General features: G+C 43.3%; 1 protein-coding gene across 1 annotated transcript in view; it reads right to left on the minus strand.

The window, feature by feature from the left end:
- Positions 1-1,071: 1,071 nt before the first annotated feature.
- Positions 1,072-25,853, minus strand: part of large2 (LARGE xylosyl- and glucuronyltransferase 2) — an 80,013-nt gene continuing 55,231 nt past the window's right edge. Inside the window, exons 7-15 of the mRNA XM_061963506.2 lie at positions 24,211-24,315; positions 23,993-24,105; positions 22,804-22,929; positions 12,288-12,443; positions 9,565-9,722; positions 8,459-8,737; positions 8,052-8,198; positions 5,026-5,221; positions 1,072-1,645 (exon numbers count right to left, since the gene is read on the minus strand). Coding sequence (XP_061819490.1) covers positions 1,448-1,645; positions 5,026-5,221; positions 8,052-8,198; positions 8,459-8,737; positions 9,565-9,722; positions 12,288-12,443; positions 22,804-22,929; positions 23,993-24,105; positions 24,211-24,315 — 1,478 coding nt within the window. The 3' untranslated portion in view covers positions 1,072-1,447. The remainder of the gene's footprint in view (positions 1,646-5,025; positions 5,222-8,051; positions 8,199-8,458; positions 8,738-9,564; positions 9,723-12,287; positions 12,444-22,803; positions 22,930-23,992; positions 24,106-24,210; positions 24,316-25,853) is intronic.

The raw sequence follows: 25,853 nt of genomic DNA on the forward strand, positions 1-25,853 counted from the left end.
TATACATATATATATATATACATATATATATATATATATATACATATATACATATATATATATATATATATATATATATATATATATATATATATATATATATATATATATACATATATATATATACATATACATACAAGTCCTTAAACAATAAAAAAAAGTACAAAAAAGTAATTGAATTACGAACAGAATTACTCTTAAATAAATGTAATTAATTTTCATTTTCTTTACTTAAAAAAAAAAACATCTGGCATTTACAGTTACTAAACGCGTCATATAAAGCAAAGTGTGCGTGTGTCTGTGCTTTTAAAAGGCCAAGTGATGTGTGACGCCAGCGAGGGTTTTAACGCCGGAGCCCTGTTTGTTAGCTTTGGCCGTTAGCAGCGGCAGTGTGTCGGCTTTGACGCCAGCTCTTTTGAATATTTTCACTGTATTGTGTTACCTCTGGTTAATAAAGAGCCGGAATTTGCTTCGATGGTTGTCATATCTTCTTGTCAACAAACGGGGTATTGTATGGATGACAAGTTTTTCACTTCAATCATTGATTTGTTGTTCATTATTCCCACCGTGTACGTGTGCACATGTTGTTGTCTGTTGTGTCACAGTGTGATGGTGCCTCTTCCAATTTAATATCAAGTTCATTTTAGTGCGGTACTGCTTGTTGCTTTCTCTACTAAAAAGATATTTCCTGCATTGAACTTGCAGCGCTTATGGCGCTGTCTTGATGTTGACATAAATAAAACCACATCAAAAGTAGCGTGCCATGTTCCATCAAGCTATCGCGTTGTAACAGATTACTTAAATATTATTTCATAACGGCATCACTAACGTCGTTATTAAATAACGTTGTTAATAAATAGTGCAGTCATAACGAACACTGTATATATATATATATATATATATATATATATATGTATATATATATATATATATGTATATATATATATATATATATATATATATATATATATATATACACATAACAAATTAATCTAACATTAAACTGGCCTTCAATTGTGGTCAAACGAATGCTTAAAATAATTGAATGACAGCTCATAAGTTTATATTTACACTGCAAATATATATATATATATAAGTATTTACTGTAATTGAGCCTAGTAATACAATTAAAAGTGAGAACGCATGAAAAAGTTGGACTGACCATTTTGTTGTTCCCTTTTTGATTGAAATGAACCTAACCCCTCTGAAGTGCGGACTGGATCGTGTTTAGAAACATCCCTGATTGCTAAAACAAATCATTACAATGTTTTAGACACGCGAGTTCCATCAGTGCCATAGGAGAAGCAACGTTCCATCTTGTCTCGTCTCATTTAGGTAAAACCAACGAGCACAGGAACGTTTGAAAGGTGCTGCAAAGCTTTACCATCATGTGTGCCAGTCTGAGATCCTTGAATGTTCAGCTTTCTTGCTTCTGAAAAGGATCTTGTTAGATGTTCCTCTGGGCAGTAAGGTACTTGAGAGCACCTGAGCCATATTTCCTGGACAAGTCCTGGTGGAACTCGTCCTTGAGGGTGTTCAGGCAGTTGCGGTAGCTGGTGCTAGAACGGAACTTGGAGATGTCAAAGCTCGGAGCGTGGGGCATGTGGATCATGAAAGCATTTGGAAGAACCATTAGGTCATACTCCTGAAAAAAAGAAGAATACATTGCTTAATGTCACGTGCCACAGCACATTCAATTATTCAATTATACATCATAAACTGACTGACTTTTGTTGTCCCTGTTTTTTTTCAGGTGTGAAACCTTTAACTGCCTTAAATGCTCTGTAAAAACTAAAACTAAGAGATTAAATATGGTTCCATAGTCTCTTTCAGTTGGCAGATTAGTTTGCTCATCTCATCTCAATTAATGACTGAGTGCATCAGGTTTGTTTTAACTTGGGTCAAAAGCGCATACTTCAAAGTGCATACAAGTCTTTAAAGCAGCTATTCTCAAACTGTGTTACCAATAGTGGTATGCAGGTTTCATCTCGTGGTACATCAAATAAACAGTTGGATCAAATTTTGCTATATTGAAACACAGTGTAACTGTTCAAACTGTGTGTAATGTTACAGTGGCCAAAATTATTAAATATATTTGTTAAATAATACCTCCGCCGTGTTTTAATGAATACTGAGGCCTATTACGCTACTGTATTTTAATGTCGGTCATTATGGTTGTACTTGGAGAGCCAAGTTTTTTCTGAGATGGTTCTTTGCTTGAGAACTACTGCTTTAAAGTTTGTTTGTCAAGTAAAACCAGACCTATGATCAATAATTATCAATGTGATTTTGTCTTTGTGCAAAGGGGTCTGCTAGCAAACTGAATGAAGCACCAATTGGTTATAAAAAAAAAAGGTCCACATCAACCAACCATAGCATTAGAGGCTATTTGGTTAAGGGTCTTGAAGGGGGCCATGTTGTGGAGTATTTTGTACAGGATACGCTGCGGAATGGGTAGCAGTAGGGTACTTGGACGACAGGGGTAATGTGGTCATATGGTGGGAATGAGTGGATGGGTGGAGCGGAGTTTTGGATGAGTTAACAGATTGCAAAGTGAAATATAAAAGTGAACACAAAAGTAAGCAATTTTGAAAGTAATGTAGCTTATATATTATACTCATAGAGGTCGGTGCAGTGTGAGCTGGGCGGAAGCCGAAGGCAGGGCCCTTGGCGGTCCGATCTTTGGCTACAGAAGCTAGCTCTTGGGACGTGGAACGTCACCTCAGTGGGGGGGAAGCAGCCTAAGCTGGTGCACCAGGTGGAAAAGTTCTGGCTAGATCTAGTCGGACTCACTTCGATGCACAGCGGCTCTGGAACCAGTCCTCTCAAGAGGGGCTGGACTCTCTTCCACTTTGGTGTTGCAAGCAGTGAGAGGCGACTGGCTGTGGTAGCTATACTTGTTGCCTGTACGTTGAAGTTTAACCCGGTAGACAAGAGGGTAGCTTCCCTCCGCCTTCGGCTGGGGGGACGGGTCCTGACTGTTGTTTGTGCTTACGCACTAAACAGCAGCTCAAAATATCCACCTTTTTTGGATTCCCTCGAGGGAGTACTGGAGAGTGCTCCCTCAGGTGATTCCCTTGTTCTGCTGGGTGACTTCAAAGCTCATATTGGCAACGACAGCGAAACCTGGAGAGGCGTGATTGGGAAGAACATCCGCCCAGATTTGAACCCGAGTGTTCGTTACTGGACTTTTTTGCTAATCTCAGATTGTCCATAACAAACACCTTGTTCAAACATAAGGGTGTCCATATGTGCACTTGGCACCAGGACACCTTAATTTGCTGATCGATTTTGTAGTTGTTACACCGGATTTGCGGTCTCATGTTTTGGACACTCGGGTGAAGAGAGGGGCGGAGCTTTCTACCGATCATCACCTAGTGGTGAGTTGGCTCCGATGGTGGGGAAGGTCGGACTTGGCAAGCCCAAACGCATTTTGAGGGTTTGCTGGGAACGACGAGCAGAGTCTCCCTATGAGGAAGCTGTGCCTGGAGAATCTGTGGTGGGCTCTCCTATTTCTGGGGCTGAGGTTGCCGAGGTAGTTAAAAAAGTCGTCGGTGGCAGCGCCACGGAGGTTAATGAGATCCGCCCGGAGTTTTTAAGGCTCTGAATGCTGTGAGGTTGTCTTGGTTGAAGAGACTCTGCAGCTTTGCGTGGACAACAAGGGCGATGCCTCTGGACTGGCAGACCAGGGGGATGAAGGGGTTCCTCTCTTTAAGAAGGGGAACCCGAGGGTGCGTTACAACTATTGTGGGATCATACACCCCAGCCTTCCTGGAGGGGTCTGTTCAGGTGTGCTGGAGGAGAGGGTGCGCCGAATGGCCGAGCCTCGGATTCTGGAGGAACAGTGTGGTTTTCGTCCTGGTCATGGAACTTTGGACCAGCTCTCTGCTCTCAGGAGGGTTCTTGAGGGTCCATGGGAGTTCTCCCAATCAGTCTTTGAGTACTTGGTGGACTTGGAGAAGGCCTTCGACCGTTTCCCTCAGGAAGTCTTGTGAGGAGAGCTCAGAGAGTATGGGGTATCGGACCGTCTGATGGTGGCGGACCCTGCATTGATCCGTCGTGGTGAAGAAAGAGCTGGGCCAAAGCTCTCAATTTATCTGTCGATCTACGTTCCCATCCTCACCTATGGTCATGAGTTTTGGGTTATGACCGAAAGGAAGAGATCACGGCGGGTACAAGCGTCCGAAATGAGTTTCCTCTGTCGGGTGGCGAGGCTCTCCCTTAGAGATAGGGTGAGAAGCTCTGTCATTCGAGTGGAGCTCAAAGTAAAGCCGCTGCTCCTCCACATCGAGAGAAACCAGATGAGGTGGTTTGGGCATCTGGTCAGGATGCCACCCGGACGCCTGCCTGGGGAGGTGTTTAGGGCACTTCCTACCGGTAAGGGCTATGGGGAAGACCCAGGATACGTTGGGGAGACATAGTCTCCCAGCTCGTCTGGGAACGCCTCTGGATCCCCCAGGAGGAGCTGGACGAAGTAGCTGGGGAGAGGGAAGTCTGCCCCGCGACCCGACCTCGGAAAAGCGGAAGAAGATGGATGGATAGATATGTTCAAACCTTTTAAAACACTGTAAAAATGTATGTATATATATATTAGTATTTACTGTAAACTAATGTTGATGGGGCTGTTTGTAACTTTCTCCAATTTGCAACTTGTTCAATTTTTCAAACCTAAAAATATAACAAGAACACCACATTCTAGCTTATGTTATCAACTGTGGTGTAATGGAATATATACAATTATAACTATTATATTAAATTATAGAATTATATTGAATAAAAGTTTTAGATTTGTTTGGCGTTCAGGCTTGTCACTCACCGCTATCTCTTCAACACGAACGTCCCTAAGTGTATAAATATAACTATTTAAATTTAGAAATCTCTTTTTTGCCATTTTTCACAGAATTCCCCTTAAAAAGTTATGTCCTGATAAACGATGCGAAACATGAAATTAAACATTTCCATAATGTGATATGAAATATCTTCATGCTGATTGAGTATACCAGTTGTATTTTGGATTTGGTGTACCTGTGCATCCAGCTCGATGATGTGGGAAACCTTGTTCCAGCCAAAGCCCACGAAACGCTGATCATATTCCGGACAATCTCGTTTGACAACAACGTAAGGTTCAAAGTCTGGCTCCCAGTCCACCTTATAAGGTGTGGTGGATGTTCTCCATTTGGCATAGTTGGAAGGAGCATGGCCTTTGGGCCAAACATGATACCTGTACATACAAAAACTATATCAAATACACATTGGTCCCTAAAGTCTGTACAAATGAGAATACTTTTGTTCTAAAACTGGGATTCTCAAACTGTGGTACGGGTACCACTAGTGGCACGCGGACTATAACTAGTCGTGCACGAAAGAATCACTTAAATTAATATTGTAACAGTTTTATTTTCCTATATTCAAACACAGTGTTACTGTTCAAACTGTATGTAATGTTGCAATATACTTGCTAAATAAAACCTCTGCCTTGTTTAAATGACTACTTAGGCCTACCACAATACTGTTTTTTTATGTTGGTTATTATGGTGGTACTTGGAGAGCCAAGTGTTTTCTGAGGTAGTAAAAAAGGTTGAGTACCACTGTTCTTAAAGACACCTTTGAATAATGTCATTCATCAGGTCATTGTATTTTCAGGGCATTGAATGAATCGCAGCTGGACTTTTCCGATTGTCTTAGAAGATGTTTTCTCATTCGTGCAAACTTCATCAGTTCATGCTCACAGACTTAGATAGGACAAACCTGGTCGTATGCAAAGTATTTGGGGGCATGACCCAACAAGAATGGTTTCACTCTATTGTGGTGCAAAATAACAGCTGTTAAGATGCAAAGAAGAGAGACCTCTTCCAACACAGTAACAGTCATAAGGATAGAGTCATCCTTTTTAGCAATCCATTCAATTCTATCAGGTTAAGGGCGCACCTAAAATCAAATGTACCTATGTCCTGTTGTAGACACTAAATTATAACATTTCTGCTTTTGTCTCTTCTTAGCACCCTATCAATTTGAACCACAACAAAGCAAAACCTTTCTTGTCAGATAATGCCTCCTGCTGTAGAAGATAAATACTTTGAATCCGGCCCCTCAGACGAGATTAGTCCTATCTGTCTGTGAGCATGAACTGATGAAGGGTGAGATGTAAAAGGTTTTCTAAGACAATCTGTACAGTTCAATTGCGATCGATTCAATGGCCTGAGAATTATTCAAGAAAACTAATTACAGATTGATTTGAAGCAGAAGTTTCTTTGGAATTCTGCCTATCATTCTCAATCCCTATGTAAAACAAGAACACATGTATTTCTTTTTTTTTATGCATTCAAATTTTTAATATACCGCAATTACGAGGTCGCTAACAATTAAGCTAATGGGAGTGCTCTATTGTGCCCATAAAGACCGAAAAAAATATATTAAAAAACGCTAACAATACTCCATTTACATGTCGTGACCTGCATTTTAACCAAGTACTAGCGACATTGTTATTATAAGAGCTGACGCCTTGATCACAGAGGTAGCTATGTTATGCACCTATTGACATATTGAGCCCGTGAGCTGCAGCATCGCCACTAAATTTGTGAATGATAGTGCATCTCACTTGTATAGTAGAGGATTGTGGCTATAAACCGAGGAGTTAGTCAGCTTTGACATTCATTTTATACCAGGAAATAGTGAAAAATACATAAAAATTCAGTAGTTGGTGCCCACCTCTCTGTTTATTTATTTTTTTGATTAATTTGTCATCTAAACGGGAAAATACAAACAATATCATCATCCCAGTGAGATCAGACAATTTACAGTAAGTGATTGTTTTATTATGTTCGTAATTTGTATTTCTTATTTAGCAATTAGCAATGCATAATGCTTAGTGTTTCACTAGAGCTGGGTCTGCTTATCACTCAGCTTCTAAAACTTGTAGCTCATCCTCCTTATATTCAGGTTAAAACATATGAGGTTCTGGATCAACAATTGTCCCAAAGTAGAGGTTGCTGTCACAAAGTCTGCCATAATTAGAAATAATTGTATTTTGTTAAAGTAAATAGCGAACGTTGTGATGCGTCTGTGAAATTAATGTGCTACTGTAATGCTTAAAAGACCAAAATGTGTAAAATTTGATATTATTATGAATGTGCCTGTTACCAAATTACATACACACTTACAGCATGTATGTAAAACGGAGGTTTTGGGGTGTTTTTTATTAGGCGGAATATATCAAATCCCTATTACCTCTATTTTAGGCTGACTTTTGCTAGTGTTTATTTATGAGTTAGAATGCATACAAAATTGAAAAAACATATGTGTGCATGTCTCACATATGGGTGTGTGAATGATTGACAAAGTTTTCAAAAAAGTGCTCTTCGGGTAAAACTATCATAATTGTAGATATCCGCTGAAAAATTGTTTTTTAAATATCTTCACTATGCCTCTATGGTTTGATTTCAAATTTTCAGGACATATGCAGATGTCAAATATACAAAAATAGGTACCAACAGGAAAGAAAAGTTGGTTTTGCATAATATGTCCCCAATAAATATGCATGTTTCCCAATTTTTCTAGACTTAAATATAAATAAATAAGGATAAACATAAATATATTTTTATTATGATATGACTTATCAGGTTGCTCTATTCATATCATGAGCCTCTCGGACAGGGGTGTCCAAGGTGCGCGCAGGGGGCCATTTTCTATTTGCGGCCCGCAGCTTGTTTTCTTTCTAGAATTGTTTTAACAGCTGGACGACATGAATAAACAAAGCTCTAGATGAAATAATATAAGTAATCTTCATTAAATAATTTGTATTAGCTTTTGTAAAACTATTTTCCACATGCCAAAAATTCCCATTCTTCCCATAGCTCCACATTTTCCATCCAGCATTTCATTCAGCTTCTGTTCTTTTACCTTCACAAACAAATTCTACACTGTTCTCTACATGTGAACTCAAACGTTGACCAGTCAAAACCAAAAAGAGAGACACATTTCAGTATTGATTATTTAAAACAGTATAAGTGTGATTAATTGTGGAACAGAGATAATGGGGAATATCATTATACCTGAAGGTATATAGTGTCCCCATGTCCAGCATGGAGAGCAGCTCGGCTTTGGATTTGGGGAAGGACAAGCGATAACGCAACGTCTCAAAAGCTGGAACCACCAGAGCTTTCTTTGTACCAGCCATGTCCAACTGCACCACACTTTTTCTGCACAGAGGAAACAATACATGTGCCAACTACAAGCACCGACTGTAGGAGAGGGATTGTTGCCAAAGAGTACAAGAGTGTTAGGAGATTGGTAGCTGCAATCACAGCTGTGACGGAGCAACTGCTGAAAACGTGATGTACAGTAGTAGCTCAGTTTTCAGTTGTGCACCCGATTTCATATGCATTGCAATGACCAAGCGATGTACAGAGCTTGGTCATTGTGCAGTTCTAAAAGAGGACTGAAGGGTAGCTGGTCTTACCTCAGGTACTCATAGAGACCGTACATTGGCAAGAAGTCCACATCCGTCAGGAAAACGTATGGTGTGTTGGCATTTTTAAGGGCCACATTCCTCAGCAGGTTGACGGGATAGAACTGGCCCTCCTTGTAGACAATGTGGTAGCCCACGTTGTTGCGGTTCTTCAGGATTTCAGAGGCTTGAGCGTAGCGTAGGAACTGCTGAGCTTCTGCGTCAGACATGTAGAGCGCCAGGCTGATGGGACCTTCCCAGTGCTTACAAATGGCCTCCAGCATTTGCAGCCTTGAAGTGACAAATGTACAAAATATGTTTTGTTAATGCAGATAACCACCACATTGACTACATTTGTCCTAGTTTTAACTCTTAAGCTCCTACTCTGGATAAGGGGCTGCTGGGTTGTATGTGTTGCTATCGTAACTGTTCAATCAATGAATTTAATTTTTAAGTTATGCCATGATTTTAGCCGTCCAGCCCATGTGAGATTTTCCTCCATTCTGCCCCTGAGCTAAAATGAATTTGACACCCCTGATTAGATAGATGACTAACATCATGGGGTGGGCCAAAGAAAAGGCAAACTACAATACCCAAGAGGTAGTTGTTATGGGGTCTATTTGTATACTCTCCATTACATTAACATTGATATTATACATGTGGGCCCATAGATACAAATGTCGTTAATTGGGGGTCTGTAGCTTAATGCATGTCATACTGGCGGTCATATAAATATACAGTATATGTAGCAATCTACCTTTGACGTGTAGCTTGCTACAAATCTCTGGGGATAGCTACATTTAATCGAGAATGACATGTAGCTTAGCTGACTACATTTTAGCTTGCCCATCACTGATTACAACTGAGTACCGCTGCGAAACAGATATTTTTTGGCGGCCCTCTAAGGGGCGCTCGCGCCCAACAATGTGTAAGAAACACTAGTCAATGCCAAATAATTTTTTTGACATGAACCAATAAGTTGTATTCCAACTGTCTCCTTGCGTGCACATTTTTATTCAATTGTACCCACCCAGTTATTCCTTAAATACTTCAGGGTTAACATTTTTCCCTTGACACCAAACTATGTAAGTTTGAATGTGTTGCATTTCAGCAGGTACCTGTCCATAGAGAGTTGGGCCACGAGTGTGACATCGTTCTCAGTGAGCGTATATTCGTACTGCAGGAAGTACAGGTGGACTCTATGAATTGTAATTCGCTCACGGCGGAAGTCATAACACTGATCATCCTCGTCGAGCTCCTCCAGAGCTTTCTGCAGCTGTAGAAAAAGACATGACAGACTCTCAGAATAGGTGAATTGCTTATAAAGTAAAGTAAAGTAAAGTACCACTGATAGTCACACACACACACTAGGTGTGGTGAAATTAACCTCTGCATTTGACCCATCCCCTTGTTTCACCCCCTGGTAGGTGAGGCGAGCAGTGAGCAGCAGCGGTGGCCGCGCTCAGGAATCATTTTGGTGATTTAACCCCCAATTCCAACCCTTGATGCTGAGTGTCAAGCAGGGAGGTAATGGGTCCCATTTTTATAGTTTTTGGTATGACTCGGCCGTGGCTTGAACTCACGACCTACCACTCTAACCACAAGGCCACTTATAATGGGAAAAATAAGTATTTGATCCCCTACTCGTTTTGTATGTTTACAAAGATATGAACATATTTTTATGGTAAATTATTTTTAACAGAGAGAGACAAAGCACCAGAAATTACATTGAATAAAGGTGATAAAGAAATTCAATAATGATTGATAAATAAGTATTAAGGCCCCTACCAACCAGTAGGCATTGGAACTCCATAGAGTGGTTATGTGTCCATGAAATATGTCTTTGGTCCTTTTTAAAAAGTTCTCCTTATATCAACTCATTATGGACCCTATACTCCCGTATGCGCTTACTGGGCCTCTCTAATGCTAACAACATGGGCACTTACTTTATAGTAATGGACTTAATACTGATGCCTCAAGGTAACACTCCCCCACCCCAAAAAAAAAGACACAGTAATGATTTTAGGCTTAAGTTTCAGCACATTTTGGAATGCCTCAGTATTAGCTCCAAAATGTGGGCGGGCCTGATGTCACCTACAGAAAACTGGAAGCAATTTCATATTGTGCAGTATGCGTTTTGTTAGCATTTTCATCTTGAATCACATTATTTTCATGCACAATTTGAAAGAATTAGATAATATGTCTGCAAGATGCATCGTTGCAGGTTATAGCAACAATTCATGATGTTTTTCTCAAGGTGCATGAGGAAACACAGGTAGAAGAGCGAGGAAGTCCAGAAATAGCAATGATTTTATTGTTTTGTTTTTGCTTATCATTTTAACTATGTCAGTTTTACAAGAAAAGATTGCAACAGCGCTACTTGTAATAATTGCAAGATTGCTATTTCATCAAAAGGAGGCCATATGAGCAATATGCTGAAACATTTGAACATACAGCATGAGATAACTATAAATGAAAGTCACGTTTTTGAACCGCGCCTATCTCATCTTAGCAGCAGTAACATTAGCACGTCATCTGCCGTAAATACCACAGGTACTAACACAGTGCTATTATTTGTTCAATTGAAATAAATGTCTTCTCATTTAAATGAGCAAGACGAGAGACAGATTCTAGTGTCATCTTTCACTGTGGCACGGCAGTTTACACACAGGACAGACAAACAGTGAATACGTTTTTGGGCAAAAGCTTGAACCCATTTGCCACAGAGCTCCCAATTTTCAAGAGGTGAATGTTCAATTGTAGTCTGAGAAAAGTTTGCATGTTTTCCTGCAACCACATATTGACTCATTAATTTCCATTATGCAGGTGAAATTCATATAATTAGCACGGTGGAACAGGGGTTAGTGCATGTGCCTCACAATAAGAAGGTCCTGAGTAGTCCTGAGTTCAATCCCGGGCTCGGGATCTTTCAGTGTGGAGTTTGCATGTTTTCCCCGTGACTAAAATTGGCCCTAGTGTGTGAATGTGAGTGTGAATGTTGTCTGTCTATCTGTGTTGGCCCTGTGATGAGGTGGCGACTTGTCCAGGGTGTACCTCGCCTTCCGCCTGGATGCAGCTGAGTAGGCTCCAGTACCCCCCGCGACCCCAAAAGGGACAAGCGGTAGACAATGGATGGAGGGATGGATAGAATATCGTGCAAAAGTCCATTCATGTCAGCAAACCAACAAATCAAAATGTGAAACTAATACGTGATTTTAACTCATTAGGTACAAAATGAGATATGTCAAGCCTTTATTTATAATAATTACAGTTATTGAAGACCCCACATTTACTGACATTTTCAATTCAAGGCCATAATCATCAAAATTACATCAAAAGAAGGCTTAAAATATCTTGAGTTGCATGTTATTAGTTAGTTTCACTTTGTAAATCTAAACAAAGCATTGTTATATTTTGAGTTTCATCAGTATATTTTTAAGGGAAATGAAAAGATTCCTCAAAGATTTAAAACATTTACTAAATGATATATTCCTGTGAAATGTACACATATGTTTTATTTTGTTAAATTCTACAAAGGAATTTATGATATTTATTTTCAAAAGTTTTTTTTTCTATGTAATATGTGCCTCTTAAGACCTCACTGTTGGCCTTGGAAGGTTGTGTTACCTCGAAACAGAACAAAATTGATTTTGATTTTTTGTTTTCTTTTTTTCAAATAAGAATCAATAACAGAACCATTAAGGAACCGAATCATTAAGCGGGAAGTGGAATCGGAACTGGAAATATCTTAACAATTCCCATCCTTACCAACTAAGCACCAGAAACATTTTGTATCATCTGCTAATAGGAGGCCATCTGTACGACTGTGAGTACGACTTACTTGTATGCTCTCAAGGCAGGCCTGACTCCAGCAGCCAAACAGCTCTCGTCGCAGCAAGTTTCCATCATACTCCAGGAAGGTCAAGTAAAGGTTCCTAAAAAACTCCACATGCTTGTTCTTCACACGGAGCTTCTTTGGAGAGTTCCAGTGGATTACCTGAAATAAATAATATATATACAGTCAAACCCGTGTTAGCGGCCACCTGTCTATAATGGCCACTTGTCCATAGCTGTCCCCAAAATATATTCCCACCACCCCAGAGAAAAGTAGTGTTATACACCTGTGCTTCTACAATTAGTCTTATCTTGATTTGCACGCTATTCTTGATGTTTTTCAGTCCAGTTTTAAAGCCTTTCATAGCACCGAATCTGCACTTTTAAGGGTCTTTAACAACCTTTTAATATCCACTGAATCTCCTGCATTCGACACAGTGGATCACACAACTCTCATCAGTCGCTTAGAACAATGTGTGGGTTTAAAAGGCACACCCTTGAAATGGTTCAAGTCATATCCGACAAACAGAACTTTTAAGATCCAAATTCATGATTTGGCTTTGGCCTATGCTCCCTTATCCTGTGGTGTCCGTCAGGGTTCAATCCTAGGACCAATCCTGTTTTCAGTGTACATCCTGCCCATTCAACACATTTAAAAAATATATAATATATCATATCTTCATGCGGATGATACGCAAATCTATGTCCCTTTAAAAAAGAAAAGTGACACAAGTTTAAAATCACTTTTAGATTGTCTTGAGGACATCAAAGCATGGTTGGCGGTAAACTTAAATGAGAACAAGACGGAAATTATTTTATTTGACTCAATAAGTAAAACAGAATGCCAACAGTCACAAATCTTGGATTTAAGTTCGACAAAGATTTGAAATGGGAGCAGCATGTTAACTCCGTTGTACAATGTAGTTTTTATCATCTAAGACTTTAAGCAAAAATTAAATCAGTTTTATCTTTTAACGACTTTGAGCGGGTAATCCATGCTTTTATTTCATCACGTTTGGACTACTGCAACTCCTTCTACGTTGGAATGAACCAGGCCTCAATTGCTCGATTGCAGTTAGTCCAAAATGCTGCCGCTCGCCTTTTAACTGGCACTAAAAACATGAACACATTACCCCCATTTTAGAATCCCTTCACTGGCTCCCAGTTCATTTTAGAAGTCCATCCATCCATTCATCTTCTTCCGCTTATCCGAGGTCGGGTCGCGGGGGCAGCAGCCTAAGCAGGGAAGCCCAGACTTCCCTCTCCCCAGCCACTTCGTCCAGCTCTTCCCGGGGGATCCCGAGGCGTTCCCAGGCCAGCCGGGAGACATAGTCTTCCCAACGTGTCCTGGGTCTTCCCCGTGGCCTCCTACCGGTCGGACGTGCCCTAAACACCTCCCGAGGGAGGCGATCGGGTGGCATCCTGACCAGAGGCCCGAACCACCTCATCTGGCTCCTCTCGATGTGGAGGAGCAGCGGCTTTACTTTGAGCTCCCCGCGGATGACAGAGCTTCTCACCCTATCTCTAAAAGAGAGCCCTGCCACCCGGCGGAGGAAACTCATTTCGGCCGCTTGTACCCGTGATCTTGTCCTTTCGGTCATAACCCAAAGCTCATGACCATAGGCGAGGATGGGAAAGTAGATCGACCGGTAAATTGAGAGCTTTGCCTTCCGGCTCAGCTCCTTCTTCACCACAACGGATCGATACAGCGTCCACATTACTGAAGATGCCGCACCGATCCGCCTGTCGATCTCACGATCCACTCTTCCCTCACTCGTAAACAAGACTCCGAGGTACTTGAACTCCTCCACTTGGGGCAGGGTCTCCTCCCCAACCCGGAGATGGCACTCCACCCTTTTCCGGGCGAGAACCATGGACTCGGACTTGGAGGTGCTGATTCTCATCCCAGTCGCTTCACACTCGGCTGCGAACCGATCCAGCGAGAGCTGAAGATCCTGGCCAGATGAAGCCATCAGGACCACATCATCTGCAAAAAGCATAGACCTAATCCTGCAGCCACCAAACCAGATCCCCTCAACGCCTCGACTGCGCCTAGAAATTCTGTCCATAAAAGTTATGAACAGAATCGGTGACAAAGGGCAGCCTTGGCGGAGTCCAACCCTCACTGGAAATGTGTCCGACTTACTGCCGGCAATGCGGACCAAGCTCTGACACTGATCATACAGGGAGCGGACCGCCAAAATCAGACAGTCCGAAACCCCATACTCTCTGAGCACTCCCCACAGGACTTCCCGAGGGACACGGTCGAATGCCTTCTCCAAGTCCACAAAGCACATGTAGACTGGTTGGGCAAACTCCCATGCACCCTCAAGGACCCTGCCGAGAGTATAGAGCTGGTCCACAGTTCCACGACCAGGACGAAAACCACACTGTTCCTCCTGAATCCGAGGTTCGACTATCTGGCGTAGCCTCCTCTCCAGTACACCTGAATAGACCTTACCGGGAAGGCTGAGGAGTGTGATCCCACGATAGTTGGAACACACCCTCCGGTACCCCTTCTTAAAGAGAGGAACCACCACCCCGGTCTGCCAATCCAGAGGTACCGCCCCCGATGTCCACGCGATGCTGCAAAGTCTTGTCAACCAAGACAGTCCCACAGCATCCAGAGCCTTAAGGAACTCCGGGCGGGTCTCATCCACCCCCGGGGACTTGCCACCGAGGAGCTTTTTAACTACCTCAGCAGCCTCAGCCCCAGAAATAGAAAAGCCCACCACAGATTCCCCAGGCACTGCTTCCTCATAGGAAGACGTGTTGGTGGGATTGAGGAGGTCTTCGAAGTATTCTCTCCACCGATCCACAACATCCGCAGTCGAGGTCAGCAGAACACCATCCTCACCATACACGGTGTTGATAGTGCACTGCTTCCCCTTCCTGAGGCGGCGGATGGTGTTCCAGAATCGCTTCGAAGCCGTCCGGAAGTCGTTTTCCATGGCTTCCCCAAACTCCTCCCATGTCCGAGTTTTTGCCTCCGCAACCGCTGAAGCTGCACACCGCTTGGCCTGTCGGTACCTGTCCGCTGCCTCAGGAGTCCTATGAGCCAAAAGAACCCGATAGGACTCCTTCTTCAGCTTGACGGCATCCCTCACCGCCGTTGTCCACCAACGGGTTCTAGAATTACCGCCACGACAGGCACCAACTACCTTGTGGCCACAGCTCCAATCAGCTGCCTCGACAATAGAGGCGCAGAACATGGTCCACTCGGACTCAATGTCCAGCACCTCCCTCGTGACATGTTCAAAGTTCTTCCGGAGGTGGGAGTTAAAACTCTCTCTGACAGGAGACTCTGCCAGACGTTCCCAGCAAACCCTCACAATGCGTTTGGGCCTGCCAGGTCTGTCCGGCATCCTCCCCCACCATCGCAGCCAACTCACCACCAGGTGGTGATCGGTTGAAAGCTCCGCCCCTCTCTTCACCCGAGTGTCTAAAACATGAGGCCGCAAATCCGATGACACAACTACAAAGTCGATCATGGAACTGCGGCCTAGGGTGTCCCGGTGCCAAGTGCACATATGGACACCCTTATGTTTGAACATGGTGTTCATTATGGACAATCTGTGACGGGCACAAAAGTCCAATAACAAAACACCACTCGGGTTCAGATCCGGGCGGCCATTCTTCCCAATCACGCCTCTCCAGGTTTCACTGTCGCTGCCAACATGAGCATTGAAGTCCCCCAGTAGAACGAGGGAATCACCCGGGGGAGTACTCTCAAGTACTCCCTCGAGCGAATCCAAAAAGGGTGGGTACTCTGAGCTGCCGTTTGGCGCGTAAGCGCAAACCACAGTCAGGACCTGTCCCCCCACCCGAAGGCGGAGGGAAGCTACCCTCTCGTCCACCGGGTTGAACTCCAACGTGCAGGCTCTGAGCCGGGGGGCCAACAAGAATTGCCACCCCAGCCCGTCGCCTCTCCAGAGTGGAAGAGAGTCCAACCCTTCTCGAGAGAACTGGTTCCAGAGCCCTTGCTGTGCGTCGAAGTGAGTCCGACTATATCTAGCCGGAACTTCTCGACCTCGCGCACTAGCTCAGGCTCCTTCCCCCCCAGCGAGGTGACGTTCCACGTCCCAAGAGCTAGCTTCTGTAGCAGAGGATCGAACTGCCTAGTGCCCTGCCTTCGGCTGTCGCCCAGCTCACACTGCACCCGACTTCTATGGCCCCTGCTATGGGTGGTGAGCCCATTGGAGGGGGGACTCACGCTGCCTCTTTGGGCTGTGCCCGGGCGGGCCCCATGGGGACAGGCCCGGCCACCAGGCGCTCGCCATCGTGCCTGGCTCCAGAGGGGGGGCCCGGTGACCCGCGTCCGGGCGAGGGAAATCTGGGTCCTTTATTTTTATTCTTCATGGAGGTCTTCGAGCTGCTCTTTGTCTGATCCCTCACCTAGGACCAGTTTGTCTTGGGAGACCCTACCAGGGGGCATAAAGCCCCCGGACAACATAGCTCCTAGGATCATTGGGACACGCAAACTCCTCTACCACGGTAAGGTGGCAGCTCAGAGAGGAGATTTTAAAAGTCATTTTAAAATATTGTTGTTTGTTTTTAAATCTCTTAACGGATTAGCGCCACAATATATGTTAGACCTTTTAAAAATGTACACCCCCACAAGGTCTTTGAGGTCAGCTGATCAGTTTCTTCTTGTCGTCCCAAAAACCCGTTTAAAATCCAGATGTGATCGTGCATTTTCTGCTGTGGCTCCAAAACATTGGAACAATATCCCTATTGTTATTCGGACGGTTCCTTCTTTGATGACTTTTAAATCACTTCTTAAAACATTTTTACTCTTTGGCTTTTAAACCAGCATGAGAGTTGTGTGATTTTAGTCTATTTTATTTTCTCTGATGTATTTTATGTATTTACTCTTTTTACTGACTCTTCTAGTATGTTTGTCTTAACTTCTGTGCAGCACTTTGTAAAACTTCTATTGTTTTTTTAAATACGCGATATAAATAAAGTGGATTGGATTGGATTGTGTTAAGGTTGGGTTGCAGTTTACTGCGCTGTTCGTTCTCCTGGGATGCAAACGGACGACTCTGGACAGGACTTGCAGGTAGGAACATGATTTAATCTTGAAACAAGACTCAAAGAGGTACAAAACAGAAAACAACCGACGGAACAAGGTGCCGATAGCACTTGAAGCTAGATACTTAGCTGGGGCTAGGAGACAAGCAAAACTTACGTAACCGTAGCGTGAAGCAAACAAAGAAGTCAGACCGACTGACTGGCAAAGCCAGGCTTAAATGTCTCTTGATTAGCAACAGGTGAGCGTCCCGAACACAAGAGGCAGGTGAAAATACATAGCCATGGTAACAACCCAGAGGTGCATAAACAGGAACTAAGGAGTCCAAAACTAACAGAAAACACAAAACATGATCTGGACCACGGATCATGACAGATTGTCTAGAACGGACACTAATTTAAAATGGCCACCGCCCGCTTAGGTTACATTTACACTGCAGGGAATGATGCCTTACTCAGATTTGCTGTTGATATTTTAATGTAGACATTCACATTACAAAAAACTTACGATTTCTAATGTGAACAGATTAGGTCCCTGAACTGACCTGCATTAACCCAGAAGGTCAAGATGTCACACACGCAGCAGCATGCGTTGCAGCTCGTATAGAGAAGTAAACATGGATCCAATTTTAGTACGTCTCATACATTAGCATATTTGTAGCAAATTCAAGGATTTTATGCAACTGGGGTCAACATTTTTCTGACCGACTTAATTCGCATAGGAGATTAAGAAGACAGAGGGCAATAATTTTGTCTCTTGCAGTTTATGGAGCAGACCCAGGAGTGGTGGAACATTGTGCCTTCTAAAATATCTTCTTTTCACCACTAACTTTTTTCTGCTCAGTTGTCTACTATTTATTTTCGTGGTCGTCTGTTTTGGGGAACATTTATGCCATTTTTTGCCAGTTGTATCTCGGATACATATGTGATTTATATCCACATACAAAAGAACGTAAGCTCCGCAATAATCGAGGGAAAATTATATGTGTGTATGTATATACATATATATATATATATATATATATATATATATATATATATATATATATATATATATATGTATATATATACACATTTTAGGGCTGTCAAAGTTAATGCGATAATAAAGCGTTAACTATAAGTTCCTTTAAATTGCAATCATTTTTTTAACGTGCGATTAACATCATGACTCCTTTTTGACCCTTGGCCTGTTCTGTAGATTGAGGAAATGTGATGCCATCCAGTTACTGGGGAGCCACAACCGAGTAAAAACTGCACAAGAAAGTGAGACATTATAGAAGTCTCAGGTCCAAAGCCATGGCAAGTCATTCTAAGGACAAGAAAGGACAATTGTATCTTTAATGGCCGTGAGACGGCATCATTTGGAGCAAACGCTGCTTGCGCCCTTTGCTGCTTGTTGAGGAGCTTCACATCTGTGTTTACATTACATTTGATTGTATTGGAAATTATAAAATGTAGATTGTTACTTGAACTGCTTTATTAAGATGGAGAAAAAGCATGGCAGACAAAAAGACGGTAGCAAGGAAGTCTAAAGTCACTTTATTCTGAGACTTTCGTCAAAATATGTCAAGCCTTTTTTCATACCAATCACACGCGTCCGGCTAGACAATAATAGCGCTATTTTTCAAAACAATGAAAAATCATCTTACAATACGATCATGGTTTGTCAAATATGATTTGTAATGTTATTCTGTGATAATTTTACCAAAATAAATGTTTTCTAGCAGATTGAATATATACAGTATATATATGGTGGAGGAGTTTGCGTGTCCCAATGATCCGAGGAGCTATGTTGTCCGGGGGCTTTATGCCCCCTGGTAGGGTCTCCCAAGACAAACTGGTCCTAGGTGAGGGATCAGACAAAGAGCAGCTCAAAGACCTCTATGAAGAATACAAACGAAGGACCCAGATTTCCCTCGCCCGGACGCGGGTCACCGGGGCCCCCCTCTGGAGCCAGGCCCGGAGGTGGGGCCCGATAGCAAGCGACTGGTGGCCGGGCCTGTTCCCATTGGGCCCGGCCGGGCACAGCCCAAAGAGGCAACGTGGGTCCCCCCTCCAATGGGCTCACCACCCATAGCAGAGGCCATAGAGGTCGGGTGCAATGTGAGCTGGGCGGAGGCCGAAGGCAGGGCACTTGGCGGTCCGATCCTCGGCTACATAAGCTAGCTCTTGGGACGTGGAACGTCACCTCGCTGGGGGGTAAGGAGCCTGAGCTAGTGCGCGATGTGGAGAAGTTCCGGCTAGATATAGTCGGATTCACTTCGACGCACAGCAAGGGCTCTGGAACCAGCCTCGAGAGAGAGAGAGGCTGGACTCTCCTCCACCCGCCATCAGTGTGTGAATGTGTGTGTGTGTGTATGGGTGAATGTGGAAATAGTGTCAAAGCGCTTTGAGTTCCTTAAAAAAAAAGGTAGAAAAGCGTGATACAAGTACAACCCATTTACCATTTACCATTTACTCTGGCGTTGCCAGCAGTGGGAGGCGACGGGCTGGGGTGGAAATTCTTGTTTCCCCCCGGCTCAATGAATGCACATTGGAGTTCAACCCAGTGGACAAGAGGGTAGCTTCCCTCTGCCTTCGGGTGGGGGGACGGGTCCTGACTGTTGTTTGCGCTTACGCGCCAAGCGGCAGCTCAGAGTACTCACCCTTTTTGGATTCACTCGAGGGAGTGCTGGAGAGTGCTCCCCCGGGTGATTCCCTCGTTGTACTGGGGGACTTCAACGCTCATGTTGGCAACGATAGTGAAACCTGGAGAGGCGTGATTGGGAAGTATGGCCCCCGGATCTGAACCCGAGTGGTGTTTTGTTATTGGACTTTTGTGCTCGTCACAGATTGTCCATAACAAACACCATGTTCAAACATAAGGGTGTCCATATGTGCACTTGGCACCAGGACAACCTAAGCCGCAGTTCCATGATCGACTTTGTAGTTGTGTCATCGGATTTGCGGTCACATGTTTTGGACACTCGGGTGAAGAGAAGGGCAGAGCTTTCTACCGATCACCACCTGTTGGTGACTTGGCTACGATGGTGGGGGAGGATGCCGGACAGACCTGGCAGGCCCAAACGCATTGTGAGGGTTTGCTGGGAACGCCTAGCAGAGTCTCCTGTTTCAATTCCCACCTCTGGAAGGAGTTCGGGGAAGCCATGGAAAACGACTTATAAGCGATTCTGGACCACCATCCGCCGCCTCAGGAAGGGAAAGCAGTGCAATGTCAACACCGTGTATGGTGGGGTTGGTGTTCTGCTGACCTCGACTGCGGATGTTGTGGATCGGTGGGGGGAATACTTCGAAGACATCCTCAATCCTACTAACACGTCTTCCTATGAGAAAGCAGTGCCTGGGGAATCTGTGGTGGGCTCTCCTATTTTTGAGGCTGAGGTTGCCGAGGTAGTTAAAAAGCTCCTTGATGGCAAGGCCCCGGGGGTGGATGAGATCCGCCTGGAGTTCCTTAAGGCTCTGGATGCTGTGGGGCTGTCTTGGTTGACAAGACTCTACAACATCGCGTGGACATCGGGGGCGGTACCTCTGGATTGGCAGACCGGGGTGGTGGTTCCTCTCTTTAAGAAGGGGAACCGGAGGGTGTGTTCCAACTATCGTGGGATCACACTCTTGAGCCTTCCCGGTAAGGTCTATTCAGGTGTACTGGAGAGGAGGCTACGCCGGATAGTCGAACCTCGGAATCAGGAGGAACAGTGTGGTTTTCGTCCTGGTCGTGGAACTGTGGACCAGCTCTATACCCTGGGCAGGTTCCTTGAGGGTGCATGGGAGTTTGCCCAACCAGTCTACATGTGCTTTGTGGACTTGGAGAAGGCATTCGACCGTGTACCCCGGGAAGTCCTGTGGGGAGTGCTCAGAGAGTATGGGGTAACGGACTGTCTGATTGTGGCGGTCCGCTCCCTGTATGATCAGTGTCAGAGCTTGGTCCGCATCGCCGGCAGTAAGTCGGACCCGTTTTCAGTGAGGGTTGGACAAGGCTGCCCTTTGTCACCGATTATGTTCATAACTTTTATGGACAGAATTTCTAGGCGTAGTCAGGGCGTTGAGGGTATCTGGTTTGGTGGCTGCAGGATTAGGTCTCTGCTTTTTGCAGATGATGTGGTCCTGATGGCTTCATCTGGCAAGATCTTCAGCTCTCACTGGATCGGTTCGCAGCCTAGTGTGAAGCGACTAGGATGAGAATCAGCACCTCCAAGTCCGAGTCCATGTTTCTCGCCCGGAAAAGGGTGGAGTGCCATCTCCGGGTTGGGGAGGAGATCTTACCCCAAGTGGAGGAGTTCAAGTACCTCGGAGTCTTGTTCACGAGTGAGGGAAGAGTGGATCGTGAGATCGACAGGCGGATCGGTGCGGCATCTTCAGTAATGCGGAAACTGTAGCGATCCGTTGTGGTGAAGAAGGAGCTGAGCCAGAAGGCAAAGCTCTCAATTTACCCGTCGATCTACGTTCCCATCCTCACCTATGGTCATGAGCTTTGGGTTATGATCAAAAGGACAAGATCACGGGTACAAGCGGCCGAAATGAGCTTCCTCCGCCGGGTGGCGGGGCTCTCACTTAGAGATAAGGTGAGAAGCTCTGTCATCCGGGAGGAGCTCAAAGTAAAGCCGCTGCTCCTCCACATCGATAGGAGCCAGATGAGGTGGTTCGGGCATCTGGTCAGGATGCCATCCGAACGCCTCCCTAGGGAGGTGTTACGGGCACGTCCAACCGGTAGGAGGCCACGGGGAAGACCCAGGACACGTTGGGAAGACTATGTCTTCCGGCTGGACTGGGAACGCCTTGGGATCCCCCGGGAGGAGCTGGACGAAGTGGCTGGGGAGAGGAAGGTCTGGGCCTTCCCTGCTTAGGCTGCTGCCCCCCAACCCGACCTCGGATAAGCGGAAGAAGATGGATGGATGGATGGATGTATGTATGACATTTTTCCGCAGTGAGTGCATTTAATTGTCACTTTATCGCATCATCTGTTTCTCCGTCAGTCTGGGTTCTGACAAAGTTGCAATTATGTCATTTGCATGAGTGTTTATGGGGCCATGTCAAGTTGACCAGCTGTGTGATTATCAGGAAACGTGTAGAAAGGACAAACTCGATACCAGCGCACACATGTTTTGCTTTATAGTGGGGACAAAAAAGCAAGTGCAAATAAGCAACCACAATTTAAAAAACAAGCGCAAACAATCCTGTCCCGTTACTCACAAAATATACAAGCACCTTTCGGGGGAAAAAAAGGTTGGCTTAGAAAAAGAGGACTTAGCAACACAACCCACATAGGCAGCATGTTTGTCAGATCATGATGCAGCACCCCCAAAATCCAATCAGGTGGTTCTTATCTCGTTTTTAAATTTCCTGAAAGTTTCATCAAAATCCACCCATATTTTGAGCTATGTTGCTTTATAACTAACTATCCACACAATTACATAACCTCGCGGTAGAGGTTATTATTTGCGATCATTGTGGCCTGAGGGGTTGGCTATGACTGTAACATAGTTGAAGCGTACCTTGAGGTCAGAAACATCAGTGTAGCAGAGTTCAGATCGTGTGTGATCAGACAGCTGAACGTTCCAGAAGCAGGGCAACTGATGGACCAAGACTGGGTTCTGCTTTATGAAAGCATTGAAGATGTCCTAAAAAGAATAAGAAGCTTTTACTTATTATTTTACATTAACCGTCAAACTGAGGCGATACGTATGTCCTCACCAACACAGTTTTGGCCTTTTGTGTAAAAATAAGGAGATTAACACAGCTTTTGAGAAACTCAGACTATATAAATGTTTTCAACACTGGAGTGGAAAAATATGTATTTTGAAAATATCGGTGTTTGTGTTTGCCTGAAAACAGTGGAACATCAACTTATGAGTATTTTGAGATACGGCTGTCTCTCGACTTTCTGTTGTACAGTAATTTAAGTTGCGAGCATACATTTTTTTATAGCCTCCCTCCCGCCAGGTGGCATAGCAATATGGGCCAAAATTAACCTTTTAAGATCCATCTCAAGCCATCTGGTAATAGCTTATAGCTAGAGATTGGCATAACAATGTTAAAAAACATAGTTAACAAAGAGAGTAAGTGAGAAGGACAGTGCTGAGAAGAAGAAGACTATATTCATTAACCTGAATAGATAAATCATTAAAAACCTAATCATGTGTGTAGCAGACTTGGCGGGGCATTTGGAGTGTGGCACTGCTGGTGTACCAGACTGAAGCAGGATCCAGCTTTTAAGACAGCCATATGTGTTTAAATATTATCTAAAATGGAGAACTATTGTCCATGAAAATATGGAGAAGCTGTGTTTGACAGGGAAGCAGCTTTAGGAGATATTGTTGAAGTTTGCTCTCCTAAGTATAAACAACCAGCTTTTAGAGCAGCACTAGTGAGGGTGAACTGTTGCCGTATTGTACATTGGTATTACATTACTTCATAAAACTACTGCAGTTGTTGGTACTACATTCTGTTGTATTGTTTTTCATACAGTATTTGTCTAAAAAGTTAGTTTTTCTTTTTAAAAGACATGTCACGTGTTGCAAGTGTTGTGTGTTTTAATGAATTTCAATTGATTTCAATTATTTCACTCGGGGACACTGATTTGAGATACATGTGTTTGAGTTACAAGCTTTGTCTTTGAATCAATTGAGCTCGTGAGTTGAGGTACCACTGTATGAGACATTATTGTTTTCAGTTTGTTCTCACTTGATCAGCCAGCGATGTACTGAGCATGTTCATTAACTCTTTCTCTGCTGTCAGACGCCACATCTGCTCCCATTTGATTCGCCGCAATCTCTCCAAGTACAGGAGAATGACACCTAATGTTATAATATAAATATGACTTGAATTACTCTCATCATCTGCCAGTGTGCAGCATTGGAGATACATGCTGTACATACTGTCATCTCATGTCAGGATGCTACCTGTGTTGAAGCCTCGGCCAAGTGCAGGCCAGGGTTTGTGATTTTTCCACAGGTTTCCCAGGTACCAATCACTCTGGTTCTCCACCAGACCAATAACCTGTTTGTCTGGGAATAAACAAGGCCAACAATGAAGAATATCAGAATATCTATGGATCCAAACCAAGCATTTGTCACACAAAAAAATATGACTGCTTCATCTTTTTTAATTCTGTCTGCACAACTTTTACAAATGATTAAAACTAGAGATGTCCGATAATGGCTTTTTTATCGATATCCGATATTGTCCAACTCTTAATTACCGATTCCGATATCAACCGATACCGATATATACAGTCGTGGAATTAACACATTCATAATAACTAGAGATGTCCGATAATGGCTTTTTTGCCGATATCCGATATTCCGATATTCTCCAACTCTTAATTACCGATTGCGATATCAACCGATACCGATATATACAGTCGTGGAATTAACACATTATTATGCCTAATTTTGTTGTGATGCCCCGCTGGATGCATTAAACAATGTAACAAGGTTTTCCAAAATAAATCAACTGAAGTTATGGAAAAAAATGCCAACATGGCACAGCCATATTTATTATTGAAGTCACAAAGTTAATTATTTTTAGTAGCGGGGGGTGTATATTGTAGCGTCCCGGAAGAGTTAGTGCTGCAAGGGGTTCTGGGTATTTGTTCTGTTGTGTTTATGTTGTGTTACGGTGCGGATGTTCTCCCGAAATGTGTTTGTCATTCTTGTTTGGTGTGGGTTGACAGTGTGGCGCATATTTGTAACAGTGTTAAAGTTGTTTATATAGCGACCCTCAGTGTGACCTGTATGGCTGTTGACCAAAAGTATGCTATGCATTCACTTGTGTGTGTGAAAAGCCGTAGATATTATGTGACTATTCCGGCACGCAAAGGAAGTGCCTTTAAGGTTTTTTGGCGCTCTGTACTTCTCCCTACGTCCGTGTACACAGTGGCGTTTTAAAAAGTCATAAATTTTACTTTTTGAAACCGATACCGATAATTTTGAAACTGATACCGATAATTTCCGATATTACATTTTAAAGCATTGATCGGCCGATAATATCGGCAGTCCAATATTATCGGACATCCTAATCAAAAAAATAATCGCTGACTAGTCGACTATTAAAATAATCTTTAGTTGCAGCCCTAGTTACTGACCAATTAATTTGTGTTTCTTTCTGTTTAGTGTTTTTAATGTTGCCTCTCAATACGGCTAATAATGGCTTAAAAACTGTACAAATAGTCATTAGATAAAAATTACATTAAATATATTTATTTTTTTATCATTAAAAGGGCCATAAAATATGTATTTTTGTCATGAAATGACTATTAGTTTTAATGTAATTCATGGAGGATTTGCTTTAAAATATTTCAAATTCTCACAATCAGTTATTTTGGTGCAATACCAGGAAATCAGTTTTTTTTTGTTTTTTTTTAATAGTCAATGAATTGAGCTTGTAAGATCAGTTATCACTGTATTAATAATTCCTACAGCTTTATAGTTGATTTCATCTTGAAGCCCAATACTATATTTTTTGGTTCCAAATACTCATGACTTCAAGTTTTGTGCATTTGTTTAATCACAGTGATCAAAAAAAAGTAACAGCTACTAGTACT

Source organism: Nerophis lumbriciformis, linkage group LG06 (assembly GCF_033978685.3).
Source record: "Nerophis lumbriciformis linkage group LG06, RoL_Nlum_v2.1, whole genome shotgun sequence".
Classification (NCBI taxonomy): Eukaryota; Metazoa; Chordata; class Actinopteri; order Syngnathiformes; family Syngnathidae; genus Nerophis; species Nerophis lumbriciformis.